At 49.8% G+C, this 25,000-nt stretch overlaps 2 protein-coding genes across 8 annotated transcripts in view; one reads left to right on the top strand and one right to left on the bottom strand.

Moving 5' to 3' along the window:
• The window catches only part of cdk15 (cyclin-dependent kinase 15), a 19,945-nt gene extending 14,374 nt beyond the window's left edge, over nt 1–5,571 (bottom strand). The window contains exons 1-3 of one of the 3 annotated variants that reach the window (XM_077015653.1): nt 5,203–5,571; nt 2,287–2,318; nt 1–967 (exon numbers count right to left, since the gene is read on the bottom strand). The exon at nt 1–967 is cut by the window's left edge and continues 652 nt beyond it. Coding sequence is in view for 2 of the 3 variants with exons in the window: in XM_077015654.1 (XP_076871769.1) it covers nt 1,349–1,432 (84 nt within the window). In the remaining variant the exon portion in view is untranslated. Of the gene's footprint in view, nt 968–1,348; nt 1,455–2,286; nt 2,319–5,202 lie in introns of those variants that run through there. The other 2 variants (XM_077015655.1, XM_077015654.1) reach the window with 2 other exon arrangements.
• Nucleotides 5,572–6,253: 682 nt separating this feature from the next.
• The window catches only part of als2b (alsin Rho guanine nucleotide exchange factor ALS2 b), a 27,728-nt gene continuing 8,981 nt past the window's right edge, over nt 6,254–25,000 (top strand). For all 5 annotated transcript variants that reach the window (XR_013132899.1, XR_013132900.1, XM_077015649.1 and 2 more), the window contains exons 1-22: nt 6,254–6,404; nt 7,005–7,066; nt 7,245–7,390; nt 7,817–8,868; nt 9,198–9,374; nt 9,480–9,621; nt 12,741–12,909; nt 13,127–13,223; nt 13,461–13,538; nt 13,698–13,889; nt 15,122–15,293; nt 15,463–15,652; nt 15,807–15,872; nt 16,100–16,262; nt 16,797–16,928; nt 17,263–17,391; nt 19,507–19,577; nt 19,658–19,724; nt 19,841–20,043; nt 20,151–20,216; nt 21,657–21,755; nt 22,174–22,338. Coding sequence is in view for 3 of the 5 variants with exons in the window: in XM_077015649.1 (XP_076871764.1) it covers nt 7,050–7,066; nt 7,245–7,390; nt 7,817–8,868; nt 9,198–9,374; nt 9,480–9,621; nt 12,741–12,909; nt 13,127–13,223; nt 13,461–13,538; nt 13,698–13,889; nt 15,122–15,293; nt 15,463–15,652; nt 15,807–15,872; nt 16,100–16,262; nt 16,797–16,928; nt 17,263–17,391; nt 19,507–19,577; nt 19,658–19,724; nt 19,841–20,043; nt 20,151–20,216; nt 21,657–21,755; nt 22,174–22,338 (3,593 nt within the window). In the remaining 2 variants the exon portion in view is untranslated. The remainder of the gene's footprint in view (nt 6,405–7,004; nt 7,067–7,244; nt 7,391–7,816; nt 8,869–9,197; nt 9,375–9,479; nt 9,622–12,740; nt 12,910–13,126; nt 13,224–13,460; nt 13,539–13,697; nt 13,890–15,121; nt 15,294–15,462; nt 15,653–15,806; nt 15,873–16,099; nt 16,263–16,796; nt 16,929–17,262; nt 17,392–19,506; nt 19,578–19,657; nt 19,725–19,840; nt 20,044–20,150; nt 20,217–21,656; nt 21,756–22,173; nt 22,339–25,000) is intronic.

Here is a 25,000-nt window from a genome sequence, read left to right as displayed (position 1 = left end):
CAGAGGTTACACCACACAGAGGCTACGCTACACAGAGGTTATGCTACACAGAAGTTATGCTACACAGAGGTTACGCTACACAGAGGTTACACCACACAGAGGTTACACCACACAGAGGTTATGCTACACAGAGGTTACACCACACAGAGGTTATGCTACACAGAGGTTATGCTACACAGAGGCTACGCTACACAGAACTTATGCTACACAGAGGTTACACCACACAGAGGCTACACTACACAGAGGTTATGCTACACAGAAGTTATGCTACACAGAGGTTACGCTAAACAGAGGTTACACCACACAGAGGTTACGCCACACAGAGGTTACGCCACACAGACGCTACTCTACACATAGGTTACGCCACACAGAGGTTACGCCACACAGAAGCTACGCTACACATAGGTTACGCCACACAGAGGTTACACCACACAGAGGTTACGCTACACAGAGGTTACGCCACACAGAGGTTACACTACACAGAGGTTATGCCACACAGAGGTTACACCACACAGAGGTTACGCCACACAGAGGCTACGCCACACAGAGGTTACGCCACACAGAGGTTACACTACACAGAGGTTATGCCACACAGAGGTTACGCCACACAGAGGTTACACCACACAGAGGTTACGCTACACAGAGGTTACGCCACACAGAGGTTACACTACACAGAGGTTATGCCACACAGAGGTTACACCACACAGAGGTTACGCCACACAGAGGCTACGCCACACAGAGGTTACGCCACACAGAGGTTACACCTCACAGATGGCGGATGCAGTAGAGAACACTAAGGACTCCAGTCAGTACGTGATAGGTGGAGTGTTTCTGGAGTGAACACTTTATAAGCAACTTCTCACTTTTGACCAGAAATGTGTGAAATAATGAAAAAAGGAAGCAAACAACATTGACAGTGGGCTAAGTTCTCATGCAGTTTGGGAACTTGGTGATTGAGAGTAAGAGACTGAGTAAGAGAGACACAGAGAGACAGACACAGAGAGACAGATACAGAGAGACAGATAAAGAGAGTCAGATACAGAGAGACAGATAGAGAGTGACAGATCTAAAATGAAATGCTACTCCACATCACTCTTGGCAAGGAGATAGAGAGACTTTGTGTGTGCACACGTGTATACATAATCCTTTGTGTGTGTGTTTGTGTGTGTATACATGTTCCTGTGTGTGTGTACACCTGTATACATGATCCTTTGTGTGCATGTGTGTGTGCATACATGTTCCTTTATGTATGTTTGTGTGTGCATACATGTTCCTTTGTGTGTGTACACGTGTATTCATGATCCTTTGTGTGTGTGTGTGTGTGGACAGAAACCACCATAACTCTTACTCTCTCCTGAAGGTGGCAGTGCTGTGCCTCAAATTTCATCCAGCGTGTCCGCGGTAGAATGCACAAAGACAAACCCAAACTCATGTTTGTCCTCACCTTTGGTGATGCTGGTGTAAGAGTGCAAGGGAGGGGTGGGGGTGGGGGTGGGTATAGCAGTGGGGAACCGTCAGGGCCCTCTACGCCCTCTCAGAGGGCCTAAAATATTCTTAAAGCATTATATATATAATTATCCAATTTTATTTTATCTACTTACAGTTTGACATTCGACATCTAAACAATTACAAAAATATAAGCAAATAAAATATTCACCCGTGTCTATTCAATCTGTGTTGGAAGGTGAGGGGTTGAGTGGAAGCCTGTGAGCCTGTGTCTCCCCCTATCAGGACTGTGATGCCCGCTGTTCGTTTACAGAGGGCCTGGCAGTTATAATTCAGCGCAATACCAGTTTCAAATGACAGCAAAATTGACCAATCATATCTTCTCTCTTAGTGGGCGGGCTTAACTGTATGATAATTTCCGCCCGCTGTGGCGACGCTAGCTGTCGTTAGCACCATCGCTAGCTAGTTTCGATTCATCCCTTTGACGTCCTCGTGCGCGTTGTTTACATATTCCGCTTCCGAGAACCACGGAGCTGTGAACCTTATTTTGTTTGGAAACTTATTTTGCTTAAGATGTTATCTAGTACAGATATTATTGTTTATTGCGTTTTTAAAGCTGTACTGTCGTCTCAGTTTTTCTTTATTTAGTTTATTAAGAAAGGAAAAAAAAAATTTCGGGGGGGAGGGGGGGGGGGTAGCGGGCCCAGGTTTAAAGGTCACGGTTCGCTACTGGGGTATAGGTGGATGGGGGGGTGGGGTAATTGGGAGGGGGGGGTGGGTATGGGTGGAGGTGGGGTGGGGTAGTTTGGGGGGTGGGGGTAATTTAGGGCTGCTGCTTACCTCCTGGTAGCCCAGATGCCTCTGCTTCAAGCCTGGGAGTACAACCAGAAAGAATGTTTGATTTACAACCCCAGTACTAAAGTAAAGGTGTAACCAAATCAACACTTTCTTTTGCACATAGTTATTGTATATTTAAAGGATGTTGTTACTATAGAGGAGAGGGGAGGAGAGGAGAGGAGGGGAGAGGAGAGGAGAGGAGAGGAGAAGAGAGGAGAAGAGAGAGGAGGAGAGGAGGGGAGAGGAGAGGAGAGGAGAGGAGGGGAGAGGAGAAGAGAGAGGAGGAGAGGAGGGGAGAGGAGAAGAGAGGAGAGGAGGGGAGAGGAGAAGAGAGAGGAGAGGAGAGGAGAGGAGGGGAGAGGAAAGAAAGAGGAGGAGAGGAAAGGGGAGAGGAGAGGAGAGGAGAAGAGAGAGGAGGAGAGGAGAGGAGGGAAGAGGAGGGGAGAGGAGGGACCAGATGGCACACCTGTGACACTTAGAGAGAGCACAGTTGTCACAGGAGAGAGCAGCAACATGAAATATGGAAAAACTGTGTGTATGTGTGTGTGTGTGTGTGTGTGTGTGAGAGAGAGAGAGAGAGAGAGAAAAGGAGAGAGAGAAAGAGAAAAAGAGAGAGAGAAAGAGAGAGAGAGAGAGAGAGGAGAAATTGCATGAATATAATGGGTTTGTTTCCAGGGAGCACACGCACTGTTATAGTGATAAATATGACAGCAGAATTCTGGCTAAGTGTCTCTGCCAAACGGCATAAATGAGGAGGTAGTTGTAAGGTTAGTTTTTTCTGTGTGGGTGTTATTTTTGTTGCTAGAAGGAGTGGGAACTAAAGGAGACATGGAGATTCAGAGTGTGTGGGTGTTAGTCTACGTTGATTTTTACTAACACTGGAGTAGGAAAAATGCAGCATAAGGTGACAGGAGATGACACTGCCTCTAGACAGGTGTCAGGAAAACTTGGAAAGGCACTTTAACTTTTCCAACTGTGTGGCTCGACTGCTCCAGACTGATTTAGCTGCAGAGAGACGTAGCTACCATAACAGTGTTAGACCGTGGTGTGTTTCTCTGACTGCAGCCTGGATTGAACTCCAAGTATAATCCAAAACAGTCATCATGGCTCTCGCATGAACATATGACGCCATCACAGCGCAGGATGTGACACGTAGAAATGAACGAGTGAGGTGTGGGAGTCCGCTCAGAGTGTGCGGACCGTCTCCGGGGCGACGGCCGTCATTCGCTAAAGACCCTTTTTGGCACAGCATCTAGGAGCCACTGTGACGGCAGCGGAGCAGCTGCATTCAAATTAGTGCTGGAGGCGTGAGGTCATCAGAGGCAGACGCACGGGGCGGCGTGATGTCATCAGAGGCAGACGCACGGGGTGGCTACCAGCCACGGTCGTTTTGGGGGAGTTTTTTCAAAACATGATGGAGAGAGCAACAGAGAGACCAAGAGGCAGGCTCAATGTGCCTGTAAATCTCACTCCAATGCGCTCGGCTACTTGCCTTTCCTCTTCATCCCTTCATCCTTCTCTCGCTTTCCCCACTCTTCTCTTCTCTCCCTCTTTCCTCTTTTTCCCCAGTGTTTTTCAGTTTTCCCATCTATTCCAACTTCTCCTTATTTTCCATTTCTCTCTCACTCCCTCTCTCTCACTCCCTCTCTCTCTCTCTCTCTCTCTCTCTCTCTCTCTCCCTCTCCCTCTCTCTATCTCTCCACAGCTGTGCAGGCGAGTGAGAGCCAGTGAGTGGTATAACTCTAACGCACAGCAGTGTGGAGTCAGACACCCCTCACTATCTCCACCACCGTGAAGAGGGATCTCCTGGCACACAGCCAGACGTGTGGCCTCTTCTTCCTGCGTGGTGCACACCATCTTCATCTTCATCACTCCAGCTCTGCTTCCTCCCTACTGTCTCTTAACTTCCACGTTTTTACTACAGTCACTACAGCAGCTGTTTCCTGACAGGGGAGTTAGACTGCAGAGCTCTTAGGGGAATCGTACTAGATAAGATATGGTTCAATAGTGGTTCAATACATTAAACTGGCAGTGAGATAACCCCCCCACTGAGAGCCCAGAGAGTCTGGGGCAGTATTTATATCAACAGAAAATATGGGTATAGCAATGTTAATATATCACACACACACACTCCCACACTCCCAAGAAATAGCAGCATTGCCTCTGCCTTTAAACCCATCATTCATCAGTAAGAAACATGGGAATCATCACTTTTGTGTGTTGGCGCGGCCCCTTTCAGCGTGTGTCCTACTGCAGGAACACGGTGGTTTGCTCTCTGTGCTCTATCAGTTCAAGGAATGCACTTTAAACACTGCTAATCCACGGCTGCAGCCACATGTTCTGATAAGCTTCAAGACTTTTCCTTTAGAGATGTGCACTGTTGTTTGGAAAAGAATGTGAGCTAAACGGTAGCTGCAAGTTTTAATAGCAAGAAGCAAAACGCTTTGTGGCACTTTAATGGGTTTCTTCTTTCTTTCTTTCTTTCTTTTAGTGTTTTGCAGTCCAAGGCTTGGTAAGACCATTAACACTGAACAAGCACAGAAAGGATGAAAGTGTCACGGCTGTGAAACTCCTGCTGCGTGCGTAGCTGCCTTACACACCCAGAGAGAAGGGTTTAGAACAGCCTTCAAGGCGTTAGACTGGGTTCAGCGGCAGGAGGACTGGAGAAGTGAGGAGGTGGGTAATGTGAGATGGGAGGAGAAACGAGAACAAAAAAGATGAAGTATCGAGGAGTGCTGATGAGAGGGAAAGAGCAGAGGAGGTGAGAGGGAAAAGGAGGAGACAAAAGGAGAAGAGGAGAAGAGAGGTATAGAGAGGAGTGGACACGTTAAATCAGACTCTAAACTCCAGGGCCAGGCAGCGCCTTTGAGCAGGGACCGTAGCCCGTGTGTGGCACATGACCCGGCTGCCAGTACTCACCCATGCGCTGGAAGCCTTCGGTGACAGCGTGCCTGATGTTCTGCATGCCGTCTGCTTCGGCCGGACCCCAAGGAACCTGGTGATGGTGTGACTGTCGAACCTCACTGTTGCCCACACATTTTGGAGGCTTCTCTGGGTCTGATCAGTGATTCCTCATAGATTCCCTTGCCGGACAGACAACTCCCAACAACACCAGGCTGTGTCCACGATGACAAGTGCTTCTTTACTGTTATCCTGTTATCTCTGCCTCTTTCTCTCGCTCTCTTTCTCTCTTTCCTTCTCTTCTATTTTCTGCAGCTGTGTGTGTGTGTGTGTGTGTGTGTGTGTGTGTGTGGCACCAGCCAATCAGAGCAGTCGGATGGGAGCCACCACCCCATTGGCTGAACCAGGAGAGAGGCTGTGGGTTGCTGTTTGTTTTGAAACACTGTGGCACCTCACAGTGTGTGTGTGTGTGTGTGTGTGTGTGTGTGAGAGAGAGAGAGAGAGAGAGAGAGAGAGAGAGAGAGAGAGAGAGAGAAAGAGAGAGAGAGAGAGAGAGAGAATTTGAATTATTAAGGACAAACTGCATTTGTTTGCATTTCTTTAATCCTTAAATATCTTTTATCCTTAAATGTTATCTAAATTGTCACTTATGTTAAGGCACATCTGATTTAAGACAAGAAACTGAATGACATATCCACAATAAAAAATTGTTTTTCTTTTCATAGTTACTGACCCTAGTTTGAGACTTTGCTTATTTCCATTTGACTTGTAAGCAATCTTATCAGGTAAAATGAACTTAGCCCACTTGTCAATGTTGTTTGCTTCCTTTCAAATTATTATTTTTGGAGACAAATATTCAGCACAACGTCACGCTTGTCCCTGCCTTTTATTATTATTATTATTTATGGATATTTATCACATGCTGAAGCTATTAAAAATGTGAATTTGGTACAAATATAGGCTCTAGCGTTGTACAGATATAAAATCGCTCTCTCAACCGCTTCACTGTGGTCTCCACAAGCGTCGGCTGCTTTATTCTCTGTATGGATGCGCGCGGCTGTAGCGCGCGCGTGTCCCCGTCCTCGCGCGCGTGTCCCCGTGCTCACCCCGTACGTCGCGCGGCGTCGCGCCGTCAGTCAGTGAGCCTCAGAGATTTGGCGGCGCGCACACACACACCCCTCACCGCTGTCTGTCTGTTCAAAGTTGCGATTTGCTAATCGGTAAGTGCGCGGAATTCATGAAGATTCAGTCTGTTAGCTTCCCGTCCACGCAGGAATAGCTAGGAACAGCGAACGGCTAGGCTAGGCTAGCTAACGACATCGTTGGCCGTTGAGCTTAGCCGCTAGCGCGCTAGCTCCTTCAACAGACGAACACGGCTGTTAGTTTCACGGCTGGCGGCTTTATTTAGATGATATAATTTAACTGCCTTCATTTTCTTAAAGACTGAAAGGACCGTGATGTGTGGTCGGGACGGCAGGGCTAGGCTAGCCGCCGTTGACAGTTGGGTGTGTGGACCGGTTGACAGCTCCGTGTGAGATGTGTTTGAATACGGCAGTCTGGTGTTGATAACAGTTCAAGATGTCTATATGTTATAACAGATGTGTGCTTCATGTTTGGACTAACTTACCACACACAGCTCACATCTAGCTCCCAACAGCTGTTCTAAACATCTGATGAGTGTTGGGCTGTATTGTTTTTTCTAAAATGTAAGCATCCTCAGCCTGTGTTCAGGAAGCATAAGGACACTTTTGTGGGTAGACCGATCATTTTACTCTATAATACACGGATCTTTATTAATAACCAGTCGTGTGTGTCCACAGGTTCCTCTACCACGCGGGTTCATGTGCTGTGATGGATGATTCGTGATGGACAAGCAGAAGAGGTGAGTTAAGAGATTTGGTCAGACGTTATGACTTAACATCTCATTTTGCTGATAACATTGGTTTAACATTGGTGTATTGGAGTGGCATTTTCTCCAGTTTCGCCAGATTGAGAGTTTGGGGAGGGGTTTAGATGTTCAGTCTTCCATCTGTGTGTGATCTGGATGTGTGTCCATGCAGCTCTGAAGAGGAGAGCTCTGGGGAGCGAGCGGTGCTCCACACATGGAGGGGCTACTCCTGCAGTGTCACCCCAGAGAAGGTGCTCCTCCCCCGGCCCGTGGTCCAGGCCGCTCTGGGCGCCAGACACGCGGTTCTGCTGGTGGAGGGTAAGCTTTCTGCCAGGTCACTTTTCATTGAGAGATTGAGGCGTGGCGAAAGACGCCTCCATGCTAACTCCGCATGTGGCGAGGACTTGAACTGAACCCTGGGGGGGTGCAGAGAAGGATGACCTCGGCGTACGGCCCCCCACTGGACAGTCTGCTGAGCTCCTCTCCCGGTGGCTCTGTTGACGGTGTTGTGTAGTTTACTACCTCAGGCCTGGTTCAATGCTTTAGTGCAGCTCTTACTCAATGTTAAATGTTCTGTTATACTCTTACTCACCTTCAGTCGGTGTAAAGTGAAGGTGGTAAATACATGTTTACGCCATTAACAGACGCATTTCGGTGCTGTTGTTTTTGTCACATATGCTAATTTAACAAAAAATAACACTGATTTTTTTTCCCTCTGTCATGTTTTCCTCTACCCATAATTAGGAGGTCAGGTGTATAGTTTAGGGGAATTGCCATGGAAACAGAACCAAGCAGCACCGGGAGCAGCAGAACCCGTCCTAGAGGCGGGGCTAAGCGAGCAGCACGTTGTTTCCGTGGCAGCGGGCACCTCCCACAGCGGTGCGGTTACAGAGGAAGGCGCGGTGCACATGTGGGGGGACAACACCCACGGGCAGTGCGGCCTGCCCGGCCTGCCCGTGGTGCCCAACCCCACGCCGGTGGCCGTGGTGGACGGCGAGAGCGCCCCCACCAAGCCCGTGAGGATCCTGGAGGTGGACTGTGGGGAGCGGCACACGCTGGCCCTCTCGGCCAGGCACGAGGCGTGGTCCTGGGGCAGCGGCTGCCAGCCGGGCCTGCTCGCCTCCGCCTTTCCCGCGTGGAAGCCCCGGAGGGTGGAGCACCTGGCCGGGAGACACGTGCTGCAGGTGGCCTGCGGCGCCTCGCACAGCCTGGCTCTGGTGCGCTGCCCCCCACCTCCACCCACGGGGCAGCGCAGGCCGCACGCAGACAAGTGTGGGCAGTGCAACCAGTCGGTCTACACCATGACCGACAAGGAGGACCACGTCATCATCTCGGACAGCCACTCCTGCCCCCTAGGGGTGGAGCTAGAGGAGGGAGACGCCAGATTGGCAGCCGAGTGCGTCCCGTGTCGAGAGCCCCTCAGCCACATGAAGAGCTCCCCATCTCAGCCAATCCTGTGTGCCCACAGCCATGCCGCCAAGACGTCCCCCCCCTCTGCTCCCAGCCTAGGTGGACCTTCTGCGCCCGAACCCCAGGGCCAGGCTCATTATTCCAAGAAAGCCCCTGAAGACCCAGAGGAGTCCCGCACAGCTGATGGAGACCCGTGCGAGGCGGCGGCCGAGCCCGGTGGTCCCGGGACGGACGGCACCAAGACCTCGGGAGGTGTGACGGGGACGGCGGCGAAAGCCTCCCCCTACCCGGACGAGCAGGCCCTCAAAGACTACCTGAAGAGGCTTTCGGACCAGACGCTCTCTGAGCAGGTCCCCAAAGGGCCGAGCACCACACAGTGTGTACAGGTTAGTGATGGTGTCCTCGTCTAGCACTGCTGTCAAACCACACCGTAACATCACCGGGGTTTGTAGCGCAGCAAGGTGACGTTTCAGTAAAGGTGCAAATGGTAAGCCCATGTATGGAGGTCAGATGAAATCTCAGGCGTTCCTCGATTTTACAGAATGATAAACAGGATTTCCGTTTGGAAGTTTTGCTTGTTGTAATGAGTCGCAAATCAGAAAGGAGAGGCTTGCATTGCCATTCAGTGTAACCATATACTGTAAACCATAAAGCCACGGTCTGTAGCACAAGGCTTCAGATCCTCTTTGTCTAGATCACTTCTGTTCTGTCCTAGGCTGTCGTCGAGCCCGCCGAGGTGTTCAACTCTGACCTCACGACCCCTGTGGCCCAGTCTGTGACCCCTATGGGCTCTGCCCTGAACAACCTGGTGGTGTCGTGTGCGTCGGCGGTGGGGGAGAGAGTCGCCTCCACGTATGAAGCTCTCTCTCTGAGGAAGGTGATCGGCTACTGGGTGAGTGGAATCTGTGTCAGCTACGTGAGTTCCGTCACGGTGTTCGTGCAGCTACAGCACAAGGAGACTTGTGTGTGTGTGTGTGTGTGTGTGTGTGAGATGCAGGGCCCGTCCGAGCGCCCGGAGGAGCGGGTGCGTGAAGAGGAGTGTCACCAGGGCAAGAAGAGCTCCAGTCTGGGGGACATCCGTGAGGAGGAGGCAGACGGGGTCAACCGCCGTCTCTCACTGCCCGGCCTGCTGTCACAGGGTACGCACCATGACCCCCCCCCCCCCGTGTGTGTGAGTGTGTGTGTGAGTTAGTGTGTGTGTGTGTGAGTGAGTGTGTGTATATTAGGTCGGCAGGCGGAAGTGTTTGCATCCTGACATCACTGGAGTTGGCTCACACGTGTGTGTGTGGTAGTGCTCTACTGTCTTGACGATTGGAAAACGCTCGACATGATGTTGTAAAGTGATGTAATAATGGAGATAGTTTAAACAAAAGCTCATGGAGACGGTGGCAGCAGAGAAGAGAACTGGTAGAAAAGACCAAAGGAAGGAAGTGTGGGACTAATGTGCTGTGAGCTGAAGCAGGACCCGTGTGTTTATTCAGGTCAGATTCCTTCTCATCGGCCTTAACACGGTCCGTACTCAGATAAGCGCGTGAGAAAGCTGCGTAGCCAGAAAACGCAGTGGAAGCGAGTCAAACGCAGACACACGCAGCGAAACGCTGAGATAAGACGTGGAGTTCACACAAAGGGCACGTGAAGTAGCAGCAGGTTCAGCTGCATGGGCTTCTACATCAACAAAAACACAAATACAGCGTCCACACTGTCCACAGCGTCCACACTGTCCACAGCGTCCACTAACAGGACGATCAGCCTCTCCTCACTGCTGCTGATCTGTAGGACATGAACTCCCAGATGAATGAAACTACTGATGTTAGAGCTGGGCGATATGGCCCTCCAAAAAAATCTTCGATTAATTTTTTTTAAATCCGATTTTCGATTTTAATAGATTTATTTTCCTCTACTAAAAAACTACAGATGATAAAGGAATGGTAAAAAAAAGTTTTAATTTATTTTTCACTTAAATTTCCCCTTTGGGGTTAAAGTGCAAGCAGAAACAAATTGTAAACAAGTGAGAACATTCAGTAACTTTTAGAAGGTTTTCTCCAACATACTTTAAGCATTGACACAATGCAACCTCAAACTTAAAATAAATAAATAAAACACACCCTCAAAAAATAAATAGATATAAATAATTTGGTGCCCTTTAATAAAATGGAAAACAAATACAATTGAACAATTCTTGCATGTTGTACTGACAGTCACGCTGTCTACATTCTGATTAAGAACAGGGCTCCCCTCACTTTAGCCTAAATTCCAGCACTTTTCAAACCTGAAACACAATGTAACATTAAAATTCGTCAGGTAAATGTTCCTTCCACTGTTTCTTTATACTACCACAGTTTATACTTTATACTACAATAGTTGCCAGGTTCGCGTTTTCACGCCAAATTGGGCTTGTTTGGAAAATCCAGCCGCGGGTAAAAATTATGGGGTCGCGGGGTGCGGTTTTTTGGTCTACTTTTGAGTTGGGCTACCGCAGGAGTTACAAGTCAACACTAATAATGGATCGCGATATAATACTTAATTTGTCTCCATTTTACACACTCGCGAGGTGCCCGGAGCCGCGCGCTACGGTCACTCGCGAAAGTATAATCCATTGAAGCGGGTTCGGTGACCGAGGCAGAAACTGCTTAATCCAAAATATCCCGCGGAGGGAAACTTTATTGACAGCGCAACTGAATAGCACTCTTCGCTCTCTCCCTCTATCGGTTTCAAACACCTTACAGCGAGGACTTGTTTGGTCTACATCTGACGCCGCAAAACCGAACCAACTCCAGATCACGGAGCTAGTTGCTCTTTTCTTGGACACAAGTTCCGCCGTCATGTTTGTGTGTGTGTGTTTTGAGGGTGGATGGGTGGGAGGTGCTAAACTCACTGAACTACGGGAGCCCACAGTGCAGCGTCGGTGGTGAAAATTAAATCTCAGAAAATCGATTTTCTTAAAAACACATCGTCCTTAACTGTAAATTCGAATTAATAGATAATATCGATTAATCGCCCAGCTCTAACTGATGTACTGACTTTTCACATCAGGAACAACTGTCGACAAGGGCAAATTGTTGAATGAATATATCTAACAATACATGTGAAGTGTTTAGATTGCTTTTATATTTGCACAATTTTGAGTCTATTAGGCTATTTGTAGGTTGCAAATATATGTAGGTTGCACTGGTTTTTATTTTTGAATATTGTTTGAATTAAATTGTAAGCACTAAACAAATTTAAATCACAATTGAGTCCATGAACAAACCAGGACAAGTGTGTGTTGGAGTTTGCCAAACGCAGCTGGGTAGTTTTGCTGTGTGTGTGTGTGTGTGTGTGTGTGTGTGTGTGTGTGTGTGTGTGTGTGTGTGTGTGTATGATTGTGTCTACGTCAACTCTGGCCAGAAGGTGCAAGAACGGCAAAACAACTGTTCAAAACGACTCCTGAACGTGGACGTCGCGTCCCGTGCAGACGGCCGCATCTCCGCGCACAACTTCGCCGTGGACGTCCACCATGACGAGTGTGCCGTTGACATGGTTACGGACAACACGGAGACGGTGCCGAAGTATCTGTCTGCCGTTGCTACGGTTCTGGGTTCTGGGAGGAGGTGGTGTTGCTCCTTTGGTGTTGAGTGTGTGGGAGGTGCTGGTGGTTAGTGGTTGGGCTGTAGTGGGCGGGCAGATGGATCAGTACCTCCTGTCTCCTCACGGGCGACACCACTACATCTATTAAAAGCCTCTTAGCCTCCTGTTCCCTCCCAGGAACCAGCAGATGGGCCTCTGTGGGGAAGGAACAAAACACAGCATGACAGGAGTGTGTGCGCGTGTGTGTGTGTGCGCGTGTGTGTGTGTGTGCTGACTGTCAGGCACTGTGCGGTTTGGACAGGTCTCTCTTTATCTGCTCTTGTGGGCTGTTTGTTTGGGTGTGTGTGGCAGAGCGGAGCTGCTGTGTGTGTGTAATGGGGTAAAGGGCTTGCTCATCGTGTGTGTGTGTGTGTGTGTGTGTAATGGGGTAAAGGGCTTGCTCATCGTGTGTGTGTGTGTGTGTGTGTGTAATGGGGTAAAGGGCTTGCTCAGTCAAACACTGGAGCTGAGGTGACCCACAGCTGTGAGGGCCGGTCACGCTTCACAGAAAGACTTTCTTATTCTCTCTCCTTCCCCCTGTCCTTCCCTTTGTCTGTCTGTTTCTCTCTCTTTTGCTCATACTCACCCCTTCTGTTCTTTCTTCTCTCTCCCTCCCTCTCCCTCCCTCTCTCTCTCTCTCTCTCTCTCTCAGTGTCTCCCCGTCTCCTGCGGGGGGCGAGTCGTCAGCGTGTCCAGGCCCTCACCCTCACCGCGACCACCGTGTCCGAGTCCGACGCCCGCCTTGCGTCCCTCCAGACGGAGGTTTGGAGCTGGGGGCGGGGTCAGGAGGGTCAGTTGGGGCACGGAGACCTCCTGCCCAGGTCAGACCACTTCCCACAATGCCATGTAAAATAGAACACCAGCAGTTCAGAAATCCTCTCAGTTCACAAATGGCACAATCAGTTAAATTAGTTAACCTATCACATATCTCTCTCCTCTCTCTCTCTCTCCTCTCTCTCTCTCTCCTCTCTCTCTCTCTCTCTCTCTCTCTCTCTCTCTCTCTCTACCTCTCCTCTCTTCCCCTCTCTCTCACTGCAGGCTGCAGCCTCTCTGTATTAAGAGTCTGAGTGGTAAAGAGGTGATAAGAGTGGCAGCAGGTTCCCTTCACTCTCTCGCCCTGACCGCACAGTCACAGGTGGGTGGGTATGGGTGGGTGTGGGTGTGGGTGTGGGTGGGTGTGGGTGTGGGTATGGGTGGGTGTGGGGGTGGGGTAACTAGCTGGCTAGGCTAACACTAGCTGCTTTTTGTTGTTAAAGCTGTGTGAAATGTTAATGCTGAATGTGTGGTTCTTGTGAGTGTGTGTGTGTGTGTGTGTGTTCACAATGCTAATCTCGTGTGTGTAATGCTGAGTGTGTGTGTGGTTTTGTGGCAGGTGTACTCCTGGGGCAGTAACCGCTTCGGTCAGCTGGGACACATGGAATCACCCAGCACCATCCCCCGCATGGCCAAGGTACACACACACACACACACACACACACACACACACACACACACACACACACACACACACACACACACACACCTTCAGTACCCACTCACACAGTGTTTTTAAAGGCTGGTATCGCTTCCTCTCTAATCTGCACTCTTTGTCTCCTCTGGACTTCTGTAGATGTCAGAAGGGATCCGCGTTTGGGACATGGGGGCGGGGCAGACACACACTCTCTTATTGGCCGACGGAGACTGCTTCCAGCCAATCCTGTACTACAGTGGTGAGCAGGCCAAAGAGGGCTCTGTGGACGTGACCCAGGAGCAGTCTGGTGGCTACACCCAGCAGCCTGTGCTTTTGCCCTTCTGTATGAAGGTTAGTCATGGCTCCGCCCTTTCTACTGTATGAAGGTTAGTCATGGCTCCGCCCCTTCTACTGTATGAAGGTTAGTCATGGCTCCGCCCCTTCTACTGTATGAAGGTTAGTCATGGCTCTGCCCCTTCTACTGTATGAAGGTTAGTTGTGGCTCTGCCCCTTTTAATCTGCTGTGTAACAGAACAGCAATCTATCTGTCTATAAATATGTAAACGAGAATTATATTTTAGACATAATATATATATCGTTGAGATCAGTGTTAATTTTGTTGACGAATAATTTTTGTCATAGTTTTCATCAACGAACCATTTTTTCATGACGAAAACGAGACGATAACTAAATAAAAACTATACGAAGGGATAAAAACGATGATGAAATTAATGGACATTTTCGTCAACGAATAAAAACGAGACGAAAATATTGGCCAGTGACGACATCCAATCAGACCTGATTTAGTTTTGAGAAAGGTAGGGATAAGAGTTCCAACCGTAACTACTTTAGCGTACACGGAGAGGCGGGACAAACCGGGTAACCGTCCAATCAGTACTAATGTTTTCACATTGCACAGAACCCGGGAAGACCATACTAGCCTGTGAATTGTGGTCACTCATGAAATTCAACTCGAAGTTAACTCGACAATGTCAGCAGGGAGAAAGATGAGCGGCGATATATGGACACATTTTTCCTTTGACTTTGAGAAAAAGAAGACGGTGTGTAAACCATGTGGGACGATGATGTCGGGAAAAATACGACAAATGAAACGACATCTGCGGGCTATGGCATTGCTGTTTTTACGGAACCCAGTTTTATATAGAATGTAATATGCATTGTTCATAACAAACTCCATGTTTTCAGGTAGAGTGGGCCTACTCGTCATCAGTGTTTTGTTATTGTTATGTCAATAACTTCAGGTCAATTAAGTTGTTTGGAAATTTGTTTTTGTATATATTGCACATACAAACAATAATATTCTGTAACTGGTTAATAAATGTTTCATTTTGTGCAAGTGTATATATATAATGACTATTACACCATTTATATTTTAGTCAACTAAATTATTTTGATAATTAGTCGACTAAATTCTAATTATAATTAATCGACTAAAACTAGACTAAGAATAAAAACTAATCCAGTGACTAAATTATGACTAAAACTTGTTGTGTGTGTGTGTGTGTGTGTGTGTGTGTGTGTGTGTGTGTGTGTGTGTGTGTGTGTGTGTGTGTGTGTTGTAGCTGGGCTACGTGAGCAGTGTGTGTGCGGGTGGGAACAGCTGTGCGGCGCTGGCCGACCGTAACGCGTCGGTGTCCGTGGTCGTCCTACACGAGCTGGCAGCAGCGGAGAGGAGACAGTACTGCAGACTGAGCAGCGTGATGAAGACCCTGCTGCAACCCCTGCTAAACCTGGGTGTGTGTGTGTGTGTGTGTGTGTGTGTGTGTGTGTGTGTGTGTGTGTGTGTGTGTGTGTGTGTGTGCATTTGTCATATAGGGAAATAGTGTGTTGGAGTTTTTGGTTTATGTATTTGCATATATTCATAAATCTAATATTTTCATGTGTTTGTATGTTGTGTTCTCAGATTCCTTAAGCTCCACCCTGGGGCCACCCTGTACTGGACTTCTTCAAAATCTCATTGGTCGATTTAGCCGCCTGTCACAGCTGACAGGTCAAAACTCTGCCTCCTTGACCTCCTTCCTGAGGCGCTCACGTGATGTCAGAGGCCTTGTAATCCTTGACAACGAACAACTGTTTCTGGACACTTATTCTGAGCAAGTGCTCTCATAGACACACACACACATACACAGAATATATAAGCACAAGAATGCTACACTCCAGTAATAGTGTCCTGTAATGTCGACCTTAAACGGAGATCTACAATAATTTTCTTTGTTTCTCTTCTTCTTTCTACGTGTCTGGTCATAGGTACTGCTCAGCAGTGGGAAACATGTTGGTCATGGGAGGCTTTCATGCCCTGGTCAAACCATGCCAGTGAGTCGTGTGTGTGTGTGTGTGTGTGTGTGTGTGTGTGTGTGTGTGTGTGTGTGTGTGTGTGTGTGTGTGTGTGTGTGTGTGTGTGTGTGTGTGTGTGTGTGTGTGTGTGTGTTGAAAGGCTTCACTGTAGTCGATCAGTTCCTGAAGTGGAGGTGTAGTTCTCTTATGAAGCACCATGTCTGCCTGTCTTGGGCTCAGTGTCTCACCTTGCCCCTCCCACACAGGGAGGTGTTTGGGAAGGGGGCGGAGCTAGTGCACAGGGTGGCTGAGTTCCCTGAGGAGGGGGCGGCGCTGACGGACGTCCTCACTCACGTCTTCTACCTGCCCATCCGGCACCTGCACGAGTACGGACGCCTCCTGCTCAAACTGGCTCTGTGTCATGATGTGGTAGGACACACACACACACACACACACGTCTACACACACACACACGTCTACACACACACACACGTCTACACACACACACACGTCTACACACACACACACACACACACATCTACACACACACGTCTACACACACGTCTACACACACGTCTACACACACACACACACGTCTACACACACACACGTCTACACACACATCTACACACACGTCTACACACACATATACACACACACGTCTACACACGCACACACACACACGTCTACACACATTCATTCACACGTCTACACACACACACACACACACACACACACACTTGTCTACACACATTCATTCATACATCTGCATCCATCTTATATTGAGTCTCCTGAGTTAATGTTCCTTTATGTAATAATAGTACTTTAACACTAATAGTAACTGTAGTTAATGTGCAGTATGTTGACATTTGTGAACTGTTGTCTGTGTCTCGAGGTGTTTTGCACTGTTGTGTGTGTGTTTGTGATTTCCTTTCGTCTTCTGCGTGTGCGCATTTCTTCCAGAGCTCTGTGGAACACCAGAAGCTGCAGGAGGTAAGCTCCAGGTACGAGTCGCTGGGCCTTCATCTGAAGAGGAAGAGGATGGAGGCGGAGCACACACAGCACTTCTGGAAGAACTTCCCCGGGAAGATGACGGTGCGCCAACAGGGCCTCATTACACACTGCAGCACCACCTTCTCCCTGAACGTTCACTCCTCTCCCCTGTGTGTGTGTGTGTGTGTGTGTGTGTGTGTGTGTGTGTGTGTGTGTGTGTGTGTGTGTGTGCGCAGCGTTTTTTCCATTTGGTGCAAATATGCCACACACACACGTCACTGACGGTCCCAGAATAACTGCCTCTCTAAGATCTGAGAGCCTCTTTAAGAGCGGAGAGCTGACTCGGGTCCACTTTAGCGCTGTGTGAGTGACTGGTTGCTGTCCCGTGTCGGGCGCTGTGATTGGTTGCTGTCCCGTGTTGCCCCGCCCCTGGCAGGACTCGCTGCGTAAGCCGTCTCGCCGTTTGCTCTGTGAGAGCAGCAACAAAACGCTGACACTGCAGAACGCCGGACGCTTCTCCGTCAACTGGTTCATCCTCTTCAACGACGCCCTCGTGCACGCACAAGTACGCCTCCTCTCTCTCCTCTCTTCTCCTCTCTTCTCCTCTCTCCTCTCTCCTCTCTTCTCCTCTCTCCTCTCTCTCCTCTCTTCTCCTCTCTCCTCTCTTCTCCTCTCTCCTCTCTCCTCTCTTCTCCTCTCTCCTCTCTCCTCTCTTCTCCTCTCTCCTCTCTCCTCTCTTCTCCTCTCTCCTCTCTCCTCTCTTCTCCTCTCTCCTCTCTCTCCTCTCTTCTCCTCTCTCCTCTCTCCTCTCTTCTCCTCTCTCCTCTCTCCTCTCTTCTCCTCTCTCCTCTCTCCTCTGTCTCCTCTGCTTGCTGTAGGTGTGCATATGCACATTTTTTACTTTTTGGCACAATTTTCAATATTCAGTATTGAATATTTCAGCTTTGACATGATTAACAATATTTCAGCTTTCTGTTCGATATTCAGTCGGTTTCATGTTTCAGAGAGAGTATGTTAAACGTACAGTTGTGATCAAATTTATTCAACCCCCAATGCTGTGAAGGGTTTTATGGAATTCAGTGCACATTTGTAATTGTGTTCATAATGAAATCTTACAAGGACTTGTTAAAGAACTAAATGCAACTAAAATAGCATAAATTGTTTTTGTCAAAGTATTAAATGGCCTTTTTGTGATTTCTTCATTGACACAATTATTCAACCCCTTTACGACTACCACTCTTAAGAACAGAGGTTCATTACAGTGTTTTCAATCAGTGGGGGTTGAATAAATTTGATCACAACTGTATGTCACTAGATTACTATGCAGATTGATTTAACTATCAAATCAAATTGTGCAATAAAGTGATCTTGGGTGATTTTATAAAACTGCCGTTCAGCAATAAACAATAACAGCGAACGATGCCTCATATCAAATTTAATTGCTAATGAAACCAAAGGGATTGCAGTTTGATTAGCCGTCTAGCACTCTCGGTGTTGCCCTGTCACTGCTGTGTCTCTAGTGTTCACCCCTTCTCCCTGGGTGCAAACATCTCATCTTTTGTGGACTGATGCGCTGGATTGTGTGTGAGGGCTCTGATGTTTATTTCTGTCCCGCTAGGGGGTACTTCCCTCTAAGGGCTTCGTAAGTATGACCCACGTAATAGCAGTAGCGCACCCCCCACCCCCCCCCCCCCCCCCAACACTGCGCCCTCTAGTGTCCAGGGCTGGGCTCAGTGCCATAATCACTCAGAGGACGGTTCAGTCTCTCAGTGGCGTTCCGCGGGCTGTGACGTGCGTGCCGTGTTGGTGAGCGATTGTGCCACGTCGTGCCCGTCCACGTCGTGCCCGTCCACGTCGTGCCCACCCACGCCGCACAATCCAGAGCCGTTGCTTCTCAACACTTCGTGCCACAGTTGTTTTTATTAAACGGCCGTGATGCTCCACAGCTGGGACATTAGCGCTGTCCGTCTCGACTGAGAGCCAGTGGCACACACAAGTGCCTGATCCAAGCCCCGCCCCTTGCCCCGCCCCCGTGTCCAGCCTGAAGCCCCTAAGTGCAGTAATCCTCTTTTGTTCCTGTGTCGAACCTTCGGCAGATCACCCACCTCAGTTCTCCTCCAGTTACTTTTGGTGTGTGTGTGTGTGTGTGTGTGAGAGAGAGAGAGAGAGAGAGAGAGAGAGAGAAAGAGAGAGAGCTGCACAGTAAATACAAAAGATCATACTGCAGTTATATTGGTGTTTATATTGTGGTCAGAATTATGATTTCCAACAAATTGTTATCTTGAATCTTGCATGTCACATGCTTGAACTGGGGGGGGGCTTCAATGATTGGTTCCAACCCTCACAGATCACAAACACAACCAACATTTCTGCCACGTGCCTTAAATTGCTTTACCAAATTGCAGTAACGATGATCGGTGATATACTGTGTGCAGTCTTGCTGGGTGTGTGAGATTACAGACGGTGTATGTATGTATGTGTAGTGCTTGCAAGCGTGTTGTGTGCGAAGACATGTGTGGCAGCATGCTGGTTACGAGCAAGTGTGATGTGGTGTTGAAAAGCCTTGCAGTACTTAGAAGCCTTTAGCTGATTGGGTAAACCGCCTGGCCGTGACCGGCAGAGTGTGTGTGTGTGTTTTGAGTACTCGTCATAACCATCGTCTTCTTGCCATCCTCTTCAGTTCTCCACTCACCATGTCTTCCCATTGGCCACGCTGTGGGTGGAGCCTATGTCCGAGGAGAACACCGGCCTGTGAGTGCACCAATCAGAAACACCGTGTTGAAGAGTGTGTTGTCCTGTAATCTCAGTATTGCCTCTGTTGTGTGGTGCAGGTGTGGATTAAAGGTGACCTCCCCAGAGGAGAGTTTCACACTGCTGGCCTCTTCACCGTTAGAAAAGGTGGATGACCTTCACGAATTGACACTTTAAACTGGACTTTAAACTCATTTTTATCTATAGTGTCTCTGCATGGTCTAGGTTTCATTATCCATCTCGATATTGTTGTGTGGTTTTAGGCTAAGTGGTTGCGGGCCATCAATCAGGCGGTGGAGCAGGCATTAATTGGGCCAGTGTCAGACACGGCACCGCTCAACTCGGGGGCGGGGATGAGAGCAGACCCGCCCATCTCCCGGACCGCCTCCTACATTTTCTATAAGGACAGCAGACTGAAGGAAGCCACCTACGAGGGACGCTGGGTTTCAGGCAAACCTCACGGGAGGTGGGTGGGCCCATGGGGTCTTGGGGCGGGTTTTATGGTGATGATAACCAATCAGATTGTGCCATTTTGGAGAAAGGGAAGAAACATGAGTCTTTTTTGTGCTGTAGGGGCGTGTTAAAGTGGTCAGATGGCAGGACGTACACCGGAGCGTTTAAGAACGGCTTAGAGGACGGGTCAGTCACCCTCTCCTACTGTATCACCCCCCTCCTACTGTATCACCCCCCTCCTACTGTATCACCCCCCTCCTACTGTATCACCCCTCTCCTACACTATCACCCCTCTCCTACTGTATCACCCCTCTCCTACTGTATCACCCCTCTCCTACTGTATCACCCCCCTCCTACTGTATCACCCCTCTCCTACACTATCACCCCCCTCCTACTGTATCACCCCTCTCCTACTGTATCACCCTTCTCCTACACTATCACCCCCCTCCTACTGTATCACCCCCCTCCTACTGTATCACCCCTCTCCTACTGTATCACCCCTCTCCTACACTATCACCCCCCTCCTACTGTATCACCCCCTCCTACTGTATCACCCCCTCCTACTGTATCACCCCTCTCCTACACTATCACCCCTCTCCTACTGTATCACCCCTCTCCTACTGTATCACCCCCCTCCTACACTATCACCCCTCTCCTACTGTATCACCCCTCTCCTACTCCATCACCCCTCTCCTACTCCATCACCCCTCTCCTACTCCATCACCCCTCTCCTACTCCATCACCCCTCTCCTACTCCATCACCCCTCACCCCTCTCCTACTCCATCACCCCTCTCCTACTGTATCACCCCTCTCCTACTGTATCACCCCTCTCCTACTCCATCACCCCTCTCCTACTCCATCACCCCTCTCCTACTCCATCACCCCTCACCCCTCTCCTACTCCATCACCCCTCTCCTACACTATCACCCCTCTCCTACTGTATCACCCCTCTCCTACTGTATCACCCCTCTCCTACTGTATCACCCCTCTCCTACACTATCACCCCCCTCCTACTGTATCACCCCCCTCCTACACTATCACCCCCCTCCTACTGTATCACCCCTCTCCTACACTATCACCCCCCTCCTACTGTATCACCCCCCTCCTACTGTATCACCCCCCTCCTACTGTATCACCCCCCTCCTACTGTATCACCCCCCTCCTACTGTATCACCCCTCTCCTACACTATCACCCCTCTCCTACTGTATCACCCCCCTCCTACTGTATCACCCCCCTCCTACTGTATCACCCCCCTCCTACACTATCACCCCTCTCCTACTGTATCACCCCTCTCCTACACTATCACCCCCCTCCTACACTATCACCCCCCTCCTACTGTATCACCCCCCTCCTACTGTATCACCCCTCTCCTACTGTATCACCCCCCTCCTACTGTATCACCCCCCTCCTACTGTATCACCCCCCTCCTACACTATCACCCCTCCCCTACTGTATCACCCCTCTCCTACTGTATCACCCCTCTCCTACTGTATCACCCCCCTCCTACACTATCACCCCTCTCCTACTGTATCACCCCTCTCCTACTGTATCACCCCTCTCCTATTCCTTCTGTACCGGCGTACGTAGCGTTAGACTCCTCACTGTTTGTTGATGTGCCTTCCAGATTTGGTGATTACATCGTTCCTAACAAGAGCCTTAACAAGTGCGACCATTACCAAGGCCACTGGAAGGAGGGCAAGATGCATGGGTTAGGGACCTTCAGGTAGGAGTGGGTGTGGGTGTGTGGGTGGGGGGTGTGTTGGGGTGGGTGTGTGGGGCTCTGGTATTGTCTGGGCTGTTTAGCTCATCTGGTAGAGGTGGTAAAGTGAGGTGCTGGCAACCCCAAAGGTCGTGGGTTGAGTTCACAGGACCCACAAATGCGGTCATACTGATTGAATATGTAGGTCACTCTGGATAAGAGTGTATGTCAAACGTGTGTATGTCAAACGTGTGTGTGTGTAATGTGTGTGTGTGTGTAATGTGTGTGTGTGTGTGCGTGTGCGCGCGTGTGTGTGCGTGTGTGTAATTGTGTGTGTGTGTGTGCATGTGCATGCGTGCGTGTATGTAATGTGTATGTGCATGTGCGCGCGTGTGTGTGTGTGCGTGTGTGTGTGTGCGCGCGTGTGTGTGCGCGCGCGCAGGTACTCCACGGGCGAGGTGTACGAGGGTTCGTTCCAGGAGAACGCGCGTCACGGTCACGGTATGATGCGCAGCGGCAAGCTCAACTCCTCCTCCCCCTCCGTCTTCATTGGCCAGTGGCTGCACGACAAGAGAACGGGCTACGGCATCTTCGATGACATCACCAGGTGGGAGGCGGCCACAGCCACACGCGCAGATACACCCGCAGATACACGCGCAAGTACACACGGAACTACACCCGCAGATACACGCGCAAATACACACGGAACTACACCCGCAGATACACGCGCAAATACACACGGAACTACACCCGCAGATACACGCGCAAGTACACACGGAACTACACCCGCAGATACACGCGCAAATACACACGGAACTACACCCGCAGATACACGCGCAAGTACACACGGAACTACACCCGCAGATACACGCGCAGATACACACGCAGATACACGCGCAAGTACACACGGAACTACACCCGCAGATACACGCGCAAATACACCCGCAACTACACCCGCAGATACACACGGAACTACACCTGCAGATACACGCGCAAGTACACACGGAACTACACCCGCAGATACACGCGCAAATACACACGGAACTACACCCGCAGATACACGCGCAAATACACCCGCAGATACACGCGCAACTACACCCGCAACTACACCCGCAGATACACGCGCAAGTACACACGGAACTACACCCGCAGATACACGCGCAAATACACCCGCAGATACACGCGCAAGTACACACGGAACTACACCTGCAGATACACGCGCAAATACACACGGAACTACACCCGCAGATACACGCGCAAGTACACACGGAACTACACCCGCAGATACACCCGCAAGTACACACGGAACTACACCCGCAGATACACGCGCAAGTACACACGGAACTACACCCGCAGATACACGCGCAAATACACCCGCAGATACACGCATAAGTACACACGGAACTACACCCGCAGATACACGCGCAACTACACCCGCAGATACACGCGCAAATACATACGGAACTACACCTGCAGATACACGCGCAAGTACACACGGAACTACACCCGCAGATACACGCGCAAATACACACGGAACTACACCTGCAGATACACGCGCAAGTACACACGGAACTACACCCGCAGATACACGCGCAAATACACCCGCAGATACACGCGCAAATACACACACAACTACACCCGCAGATACACGCGCAAATACACACACAACTACACCCGCAGATACACGCGCAAATACACACGGAACTACACCTGCAGATACACGCGCAAGTACACACGGAACTACACCCGCAGATACACGCGCAAGTACACACGGAACTACACCCGCAGATACACGCGCAAATACACCCGCAGATACACGCGTAAGTACACACGGAACTACACCCGCAGATACACGCGCAACTACACCCGCAGATACACGCGCAAATACATACGGAACTACACCTGCAGATACACGCGCAAGTACACACGGAACTACACCCGCAGATACACGCGCAAATACACACGGAACTACACCCGCAGATACACGCGCAAATACACCCGCAGATACACGCGCAACTACACCCGCAACTACACCCGCAGATACACGCGCAAGTACACACGGAACTACACCCGCAGATACACGCGCAAATACACCCGCAGATACACGCGCAAGTACACACGGAACTACACCTGCAGATACACGCGCAAATACACACGGAACTACACCCGCAGATACACCCGCAAATACACACACAACTACACCCGCAGATACACGCGCAAGTACACACGGAACTACACCCGCAGATACACGCGCAAATACACCCGCAGATACACCCGCAAATACACACACAACTACACCCGCAGATACACGCGCAAATACACACGGAACTACACCCGCAGATACACGCGCAAATACACACGGAACTACACCCGCAGATACACGCGCAAATACACACTGAACTACACCCGCAGATACACGCGCAAATACACACGGAACTACACCCGCAGATACACCCGCAAATACACACGGAACTACACCCGCAGATACACACGCAAATACACACGGAACTACACCCGCAGATACACGCGCAAATACACACTGAACTACACCCGCAGATACACGCGCAAGTACACACGGAACTACACCAAGGGCAACACGGTGGCTTGGTGGTTAGCACGTTTGCCTCAGCACTGGGGTCCTGGGTTCAAGTCCCTATCTGAGTGGAGTTTCCATGTTCTCCCTGTGATTGCGTGGGTTTCCTCCGGGATCTCCGGTTTCCTCCCACAGTCCAAAAACATGGAGGTTAGGTAAATTGGCAGTCAACAAAAAAAAAAAAAATTCTCCCTGAGTGTGTCTCTATGTTCAATAAAAAGTAGTGTCTGTGTGTGTGTGCTTGTATGCCCAGTGGTGGATGGTGCTTTGCTACTAGGGTCTGTCCTCTCTCCCCTTCCTGCACCCCATTCAGTCCCCCAGGGGGCTGTGGCTTCCGGTAGAGAGTACGCTGTGCGCAATTGGCTGCCGCTTCTCGCCGGTGTGTGTGTGATTGATTGTCTGTGACTTGTACCTGTGTTAAATTGTAAAGCGCCTTGGGAATCTGGAAAGGCGCTATATAAATCGAACATTCATTCATTCATACACCCGCAGATACACGCGCAAATACACACGGAACTACACCCGCAGATACACGCGCAACTACACGCGCAGATACACGCGCAACTACACGCGCAGATACACGCGCAACTACACGCGCAGATACACGCAACTTCACCCGCAGATACATGCGCAACTACACCCGCAGATACACGCAACTTCACCCGCAGATACACGT

This window comes from Brachyhypopomus gauderio, chromosome 8 (genome assembly GCF_052324685.1).
Source record: "Brachyhypopomus gauderio isolate BG-103 chromosome 8, BGAUD_0.2, whole genome shotgun sequence".
Lineage (NCBI taxonomy): Eukaryota > Metazoa > Chordata > Actinopteri > Gymnotiformes > Hypopomidae > Brachyhypopomus > Brachyhypopomus gauderio.
This window is presented reverse-complemented; position numbering and strand designations above follow the sequence as displayed.